Source organism: Sarcophilus harrisii, chromosome 2, assembly GCF_902635505.1.
Source record: "Sarcophilus harrisii chromosome 2, mSarHar1.11, whole genome shotgun sequence".
In the NCBI taxonomy this organism is placed as follows: domain Eukaryota; kingdom Metazoa; phylum Chordata; class Mammalia; order Dasyuromorphia; family Dasyuridae; genus Sarcophilus; species Sarcophilus harrisii.
In genome coordinates, this window is record NC_045427.1 from 423,892,531 (window position 1) to 423,901,698 (window position 9,168).

At 35.0% G+C, this 9,168-nt stretch overlaps 1 protein-coding gene across 3 annotated transcripts in view; it reads left to right on the forward strand.

Moving 5' to 3' along the window:
* SGK2 (serum/glucocorticoid regulated kinase 2) overlaps nucleotides 1-1,595 on the forward strand; it is a 75,890-nt gene extending 74,295 nt beyond the window's left edge. For all 3 annotated transcript variants that reach the window (XM_031953977.1, XM_031953978.1, XM_012553486.3), the window contains one exon: nucleotides 472-1,595. In XM_031953977.1, the coding sequence (XP_031809837.1) occupies nucleotides 472-627 (156 nt within the window). In that variant the 3' untranslated portion in view covers nucleotides 628-1,595. The remainder of the gene's footprint in view (nucleotides 1-471) is intronic.
* The last annotated feature ends 7,573 nt before the right edge of the window (nucleotides 1,596-9,168 follow it).

Genomic DNA, 9,168 nt, shown 5'->3' on the forward strand with positions numbered 1-9,168 from the left:
CTAACTTTATGAATCAGGTATCTGCCTGTGAGAAAGGAAGAATATTTTTTTAAAATGTATTTTATTTTTTCCAATTATATATAAAGACAGTTTTAAACATTTTAATATAAAATTTTGAGTTTCAAGTTTTCTCCCTTTCTCCTTCCCTTTCCTTTCTGTTCCCTAAGATCGTAACAATATAAGCAATATATATTTGCACTCATGTAAAACATATTTCCATATTAGTTGAGAGTAGGCTTATTCAAAAGCAGAGATTTTAAATTTTATTTTCTGTCCTGGGTCATTTTGGCAGGCTGATTTCTTTCTCAGAATGATATTTTTAAATACATAGGATTATAAAGGAAACTAATCATATGGGAAACAAGTTATCAGAATTCATTATCTGTCTCTTGCTCACAGACCTCAGCTTAAGAACCCCTTTAGCTAAAACATTTCACATTCCATCTTATCTTTCATGCTTTTTCTTCACAGGTGGGGCCAGCTGATTTAAGACACTTCGACCCAGAATTCACTAAGGAAACAATTTCCAGTTCTATTGGACGCACACCGGATTTAACAGCCAGCAGCTCTGGGGCTTCCAGTGCATTCTTAGGATTTTCTTATGCACCTGGGGATGAGAATTTTTAAAACTGCTAATAAGCCCAGGCATCATTGCTGAAAAGGTGCTTGTGTTATCTATCTTTTGAGTTGAATTATACTGTCCTAAAATGGAAGATATGATGAGAATTACTGTACATGTCCCAATTTTTTCATGCTGACCATATAGCATTCTTAGGTGCTACATCAGAATGGTATTCATTTGATGGAATAAAACTAACAGGAAGGGGAAAAGGAACAGAGAAAGAGAGAAAGGAAGGAAGGAAGGGAAAAGGGTAAGATGGGGTAATGTCGTCTACTAAAATTGGCTCCTACCTTAGTTGTAGTGGTAGTGGTGGAGTACCACCATGGTCTGTAGTCCATTTTTGAAACTTACCTTTGTCAGTTCCTATAATGGTGGTCAAGTACTGGAAGACTGATGCATAAGACACTCATTTATAAATCAGGAACCAATCTATTAAAATAAAATGGAAGGTATATCTGGCCTCAAACCCAGTAATGGTTAGTTTTAGATAATACCTTTAAATGAGTGAATTCAAAGAATCTTGAAATAATTTGGAATTATTCAAAGGTTATTACTTTTTGACCCAATAATTTTATTATTGGGTATATACCTCAAGGAGATAAGGACAGAAAGGATAGTAGCAGTTTTTGTAGTGACAAACTGGAAATGAGATAAGTGCCTATTCATTGTGGAGTAGTAGAATAAATTGTGATATGTGCATAAAGTGGAATAGTACATTTAAGAAATAATGGATATGAAGAATTCAGGGAAACTTAGAAAGATTTTAAAGAACTGATACGATTAAAATAAATTGAACCAAGAGAACATTATACACAAAGACCATAACAATATAAATGACAACAACTGTAAAAGACATCACAACTGAAAATAATGAAAAGGCTAGTTTGCGATGCCAAAGAACTGTTAATGAAACATATCTCTTTCCTCTCACAGAGATATAGTTTCAACAGGTGTGGACTGAGGTCTATATTGTCCACAAAGTCAATGTCTCAGTTGTTTTGTTTAACTTTAATAATGTAACAGTAATTAACATTTATATAGTGCTTTAAAGTTTGTAAAGCACTTCATCTTTTTTAAGCTTCACATCAGCCTATTGAAGTAGGTACCAAAGGCATTCTCTTCTGTTTAGGTGAAGAAACTGAAGCACAGAGAGAAAGGTTTGGTGAGTGCTCAGGGTCACACAACTAAGAAAATTTCAGAGATAGGACTTGATTTCAGGTCTTCCTGACACCAAGTGCAGTGCATGAGTCTTTATGCCTCTCTGTTTTTGTTTTTTTCTCCTGAGGTTTTTTTTTTTTTATTTTTATAACTTTTTATTGACAGAACATATGCCTGGGTAATTTTTTACAATATTATCCCTTGCAATCACTTCTGTTCCGACTCCTTCTCTCCCTCCACCTCTCCCCTAGATGGCAGGCAATCTCCTACATGTTAAATATGTTATAGTGTATCCTAGATACAATAGATGTGTGCAGAACCAAATAGTTCTCTTGTTGCACAGGCAGAATTGGATTCAGAAGGTAAAAATAACGCCTCTCTGTTTTATTCTAAGAGAGGGTTCCATTTAAGAAATGGTGGCAATTTTTAAAAAGCATTAATAAAAAATATTTAAAAACCTGATTTTACCATATAAAACAGAAAACTATGTTGTGTTTATTCTTTGACTATATGGGTTAAACATGTGCATCTCTTTTAACCATATTTCCACATATATCATGCTGCACAAAGAAAAATCCTATTAAAAGGGGAAAATGAGAAAAAAAAAAACAAGTAAGCAAACAACTACAACAAAAAGGTGAAAATCCTATGTTGTATCCACATTCAATCCAAATAGTCCTCTCTCTGGATATGGATGACTCTCTCTATCATGAGTCTATTGGCAATTCCCTCAGTTTATTTTATTTTTTCTAATTTTATTTTTATTTTTTATAAAGCTTTTTATTTTTAAAACATATGCACGGATAATTCGACAACATTGACCGTTGCACAGCCTTGTGTTTCAGATTTTCTCCTCCTTCTCCACAACCCCTCCCCTAGATGGCAAACAATTCAATATATGTTAAACATGTTAAAATATAAGTTAAATGTAATATATATAAACATATTTATACAATTCTCTTGCTGCACAAGAAAAATCATATCAAAAAAAGAAAGTAAATGAGTAAGAAAACAAAATGCAAATGAACAAGAGTGAGAATGTTATGCTGTGATCCACATTAAGTTCCGACAGTACTCTCTCTGGGTGCAGATGGCTCTCTTCATCACAAGAAGTGTGGAAGTGGCTTCAGTTATCTCATTGTTGGAAAGAGTCACATTCATCAGGATTGATCGTTGTGTAATATTGATGTTGTCATGTACAATGAGCTCCTGGTTCTGCTCATTTCACTTAGCATCAGTTCATGTAAATCTTTCCAGACCCCTCTGAAATCATTTTATTGGCCATTTCTTATAGAAAAATAGTATTGCATAACATTCATATACCATAATTTATTCAGCCATTCTCCAATTAATGAACATCCACTCAGTTTCCAGCTTCTTGACACTACAAAGAGGGCTGACACAAACATTTTTGCACATGCAAGTCCCTTTCCCTTCTTTAATATCTCTTTGGGATATAAGCCCAGTAGTAACACTGCTGGATCAAAGGGTATGCAGTTTGATAATTTTTTGAGCATAGTTCCAAATTGCTCTCCAGAATGGTTGGATCAGTTCACAACTCCACTAACAGTGTATCAGTGTCCCCGTTTTCCTACATCCCCTCCAACATTCATCCTAATCTTTTCCTGTTATCTTAGCCAATCTGAGAGATATGTAGTGGTATCTCAGAGTTGTCTTAATTTGCATTTCTCTGATCAATAATAATTTGGAGCACTTTCTCATATGATTAGGAATAGTTTTAATTTCTTCATCTGAAAATTGTTCATTATCTTTTGACCATTTATCAACTGGAGAATGACTTGGATTCTTATAAATTTGGGTCAATTCTCTATATATTTTAGAAATGAGGCCTTTATCAGAACCCTTAAATGTAAAAATGATTTCCCAATTTATTGCTTCCCTTCTGATCTTGTCTGCATTAGTTTTGTTAATACAAAAACTTTTTAACTTAATATATTCAAAATTATCTATCTGGTGTTCAGTTATGAGTTCCAGTTCTTCTTTGGACACAAATTCCTCCCTTCTTCACAGATCTGAGAGATAAGCTTTCCTATGTTCTTCTAATTTGTTTACAATATCATTTTTTATGTCTAGATCATGTTCCTCTAATTTGTTTATAAAATTCTCTCATTTTAAAAAAAGAGAAAACTAAGTCTGGGAAAGACTCACAGAGTAGTATCCCCATGATCCTTGTGTTCATGGAGTATGTATGAAGAGAAAGAAAACAGATTGGGGAGTAAGACCCTAGTTAAACATGGCTCACTAGAGAAGGTTGTGTGAGGGACAGCTGGTGAAGGAAGCTTCGAATGTACATGCTCAGTGCACCAAAAGGGCTGCAGCAAATAATGATCTCCATACCATGGAGATACTGAATTGTGTCAATCAAACCAGTAATTTATTAAATGCTTACTAGATAACAAGTATTCTGTTGAATGTTGAAAAACAAAACATGAAATAGCCTCTGCCCTCAAGGATCTTAAATTCCATCAGAGATAGAACATCTATGTATACAAGTATTATTTATTTTTTAACTTTAAATTTTATTCATTTAATATTTTCCCCAGTTACGTTCAAAACAATTTTAAACATTTGTTTTTAAGATTTTTGAGTTCTAGTTTCTCTCCCTTATTCCCACCCACAATTAAAAACCCACATGTGAAGTTATGCAAAACATTTCCATAAAAGTCAACTTGTGAAAGAAAACATAGATCCTCCACCCTAATGAAAATAAAAACCCTCAAGAAAAATTAAGTTAAAAAGAAAGAGATAGAAAGACAGAATGCTTCAAACTGTATCCAGACACAATCAGTTCCTTCTCTGTGTATGGAGAGAATTTTTTTCATCATAAGTACTTCAGAGTAGTCATAGATGATTGTATGAGTGAGAAGACCAAAATCATTGACAGCTGGTCATCCCAAAACACTACTATTACTTTTTATACAGTATATTTCACTTTGTTCATGAAGGACTTTACAGGGTTTTGTTTTTTTTTTTTTTTTCCTGAGTGTCTTGCCCATTATTTTCTAGAGAACAATAATATTCCATTACAAGCACAAACCACAGTTTATTGAGCCATTCCCCAACTGATGGGCATCCCTTCAATTTCCAATTTTTTTTGTTTTGAGAAGAGAGCATATAGATCATTTTCCTTCTTTTTTTCCCGCTGAATCTCTTGGTATGCATGGCCAGGAGTGGTGTTACATAGAGGATATGTATGAATTTACAGCCTTTTGGACACAGATCATATCTTTTGATCATTTATCAATTGGGGCATGGCTTTTATTTTTTCCTCTATGTTCCCTCTATGTTTGAGAAATGAGGTCTTATCAAAGAAACTTGCTTTGAAAACACTTTTGCAATTACTATTGCTAATTGTATTTTGCCCCAATTTCTTCTCTCTTTTCATCCTTTCCCTCCTCAAAAGTGTTCTGCTACTGATCATTCCCTCCCCCAATACACCCTCTCTTTTATCATCCTCATCTCCCCTTTCCATATCTCACCCCCTTCCTATTTTTTTGCAGGGTAAGATAGATCTCTACACCCTCTCTGAGTATGTATGTTATTTCCTATTTGAGCCAATTCTGATAAGAGTAAAGTTCATTTACTACCTTTTCTCCCCCTTTTCCTCTTCACTGTAAAAGATTCTTTCTTGCCTGTTTTTTTTAATGGCAAATAATTTCTCTTCCCTTTCTCCTAGTACATTTCCTTTTCATCCCTTAATGTCATTATTAAAAAAAAAAGATATTATCCCTTCATATTCAGCTCACACCCATGCCCTCTATCTATACATACTCCTTTTAACTTCCATAAATAATGAGAACATTCTAATGAATTTACAAGTATCATTCTCCTAAGTAGGAATGTAAACAAATAAACCATATTAAGTTCTTTATGATATCACTTTCCTGATTACCTCAATATGCTTCTCCAGAATATTTAAAAATCAAATTTTTCATTCAGCTCTGGTCTTTTCATCATGAATGCTTGAAAACCTTCTGTTTAATTAAATGACCATCTTTTCCTCTGAAGGATTATACTGTTTTTCTGGGTAGGTGATTCTTGGTTGTAATCCTAGCTCCAATATTCTCTGGAATATCATATGGCAAGCCCTCCAGTCTTTTAATGTAGAAGCTGCTAAATCTTGTGTTATCCTGACTGTGGCTACACTATACTTGAATTATTTCTTTTTGAATGTTTGCAATATTTTCTCCTTGACCTGGGAGTTGCAGAATTAGCTATAATATTCCTGAAAACTTTCAGGGATTTTAGTATCTCTTTTAGGAGTTGGTCAGTGTATTCTTTCAATTTCTATTTTACCCTCTGGTTCTATAATATCAGGACAGTTTCCCTTGATAATTTCTTGAAAGATGACGAACAGGTTCTCTCTCTCTCTTTTTTTTTTTTTGATCATGACTTTCTTTTTTTTTTTTTTTTTTTTAATTTAATAGCCTTTAATTTACAGGATATATACATGGGTAACTTTACAGCATTAACAATTGCCAAACCTCTTGTTCCAATTTTTCACCTCTTACCCCCCCCCTCCCCTAAATGGCAGGATGACCAGTAGATGGTAAATATATTAAAATATAACTTAGATACACAATAAGTATACATGACCAAAACATTATTTTGCTGTACAAAAAGAATCAGACTCTGAATTATTGTACAATTAGCTTGTGAAGGAAATCAAAGATGCAGGTGTGCATAAATATAGGGACTGGGAATTCAATGTAATGGTTTTTAGTCATCTCCCAGAGTTCTTTTTCTGGGTATAGCTAGTTCAGTTCATTACTGCTCCATTAGAAATGATTTGGTTGTTGATCATGACTTTCAAGTAAAACAATAATTTTAAAATTATCTCTCCTGATCTATTTTCCGTGTCAGTGGTTTTTCCAATGAGATATTTTACATTATTTTCTATTTTTTTTCATTTCTTTTGCTCTTTTGTATTCTTGATTTTTCATAAAATCATTTGTTTCCATTTGCTCAATTCTATTTTTTAAGGAATTATTTTCCCCAATGAGCTTTTAAAAGTACCTCCTTCCCCAATTGGCCAACTTTCCTTTTTAAGGCATTCTTTTCATTAAGCTTTTTGTTTTTCCTTTTACACCTCTCAATTTTTTCCCTCTATCTCTCCTACTTCATTTTCAAAGTCACTTTTGAGCTCTTTGAGCCTTAACCCAATTCTTATTTTTCTTGGAGGCTGGAAGTAAAAGCTTTGACTTTGTTATCATCTCCTGAGTGTGTGCTTTGATCCTCCTATCACCATAACTGTCAATGATCAAAAACATTTTTCACTGCCTGCTCATTTTCCTAACTCATTACTGTTTTTGCTTCTTTGTTAAAGCAGGGCTCTGTTTCCAGGGTGGGGGGGTGCACTGCCCCAAGCTTCAGGGGTTTTGCATTGCTGTTTTCAGAGATACTTCTAGGAATCTGACCACAAACCTTCTTTTCTGCCCTGGAGGTGTTAGGAGGGCCCCTGACTCACTGTAACCTAAGCTCTAGTGTTTTGGCCATTGGGGATTCCACTAGAGGCTAAGCTGGGACTGCACACTAGACTCTGACCCCATTGCCACAGACCTTCTGAGTCTTCCCTGGGCTGCAAGGTCCAGAAGCCTCCAACACCAGCCTTGCTGAAGCTGGGGTCCAAGTAGGGGCTGGGACTGAGTCTGGATCAGGGGCCAGAGCCAGGCTGGGACTGTCCATTGGACTCCCCCTGGTTCCACACACTTTTTCTGGACCTTCCAGATAGATCCTCTTTGGTATGTCTGGGCTGAGAGGTCTGGAAGCCAACAGTACTGTCACTGATTCAGAGATGGGGCCTGGGCTGGGGATGGGCCTGGGTCCAGGGCTGAAGTATTATTTATTTTTGAAAAAGACAAGAAGGGGCAGCTAGGTTGGTGCAGGGGATAGAGCACCAGCCCTGAAGTCAGGAGGACCTGAGTTCAAATTTGACCTCAGACATTTCACACTTCCTAGCTGTGACCCTGAGCAAGTCACTTAACCCCAGTTGTCTCAGCAAAAAGTCAAAAAAAAAAAAAAAAAAAAAAGGCAAAAGAAAAGAAAATATAAGCTAACTTAAAACAAGGGTATCCGAGTAGTTATGAAGACCCCGAAATACATTATATAAGAGGTAGCGCTTGAGGCAAGGTTTGAAGGAAGATTTTAAGAAGTGATGGTGATTAGGAAATGCATCGGGATAAGCAAAAAGAAAATAGGAAATGGAATGTAATATATGAGTAGCAACACATAGTCAAACTTGGCTGAGATGTGTGATGGGAATAATGTCTAAAATACCTTGAAAAGTGAGTTGCAGCCACTTTATAAAGGGCTTTAAATTCTCCCTCCCCCCCCCCAAAAAAAACAATTTGTATTTGATTCTAGTAGTGATAGCTACTGGAATTTATGGCTCGGGGAATAACATAGACTTATGCCTTAAGACTATCACTTTGGTATTTGTGTGGAGGATTGAATGGAAAAGGGAGACATTTCAAGCAGCAAGATTAATTAAGAAGTTATAATAATCCAGGTAAGGGATGAAGTAGAATGTTAGTTGTGTGGGTGAAAGATGGGAGAGAAGTACAGATAGAATTGATAAAACTTTGTAATTAATTGGATGTTTGGGATTAAATAGAATGAGAAATCAAGGCTTATTCTGTAAACCTGGGAGAGTAGAAGTAGAGTGGTGCCCTCTACAGAAATAAAGAGGGATGAATGGGAGTAGGAAAAAGGGGAAATGAGTTGTTTTTCAAATGAGTTCATCTGTTGTCCTGTATCTCTCTTTTTCACAGTTAAACTTTTAGAAAAAGCTGTCTACATTTCTTGTCTCCACTTTCTCACCTCCTACTCACTTTTCATTTTGATTTACAATCTGGCTTTTCTTTTTGTTGTATGATAGAAATTGTTCTCTCCAAGGTCACCTCTAGAGGTAAAAAAAAAAAAAAAAAAAAAAGTAAGCACTTATTTGTAGTGTCCTCTGCTAGGTTCTGGGAGATATACAAAGTTATTAACTCTTAAAATTCTGAACTCAAACATATAAACATCATTTCTATATCCCAAGGGGAAAAAATGATTAACATGCTAAATTTAATATGTATTTCATATTCAATTTCAAAGCTGCCTAGATTATATGTTTATCTGTGCCTCCATCTGAATGTCTGTTTTGGTGCTTATTTCGGCAACACATATACTAAAATTACAATATGAGAAAATTAACACAAACTTCTGTTCTCATTTATGCATTTTCTTTTAAATGTTTCAATCATTTTTCTTTCTTTCTTTCTTTCTCTCCTTCCTTTCTTTTTATTGGCAACATTAATGAACTTAACTGAATTAAGATGATTAATTAACCTGACCTCACCCCAATGAGACACAAAAATATGTAAGAG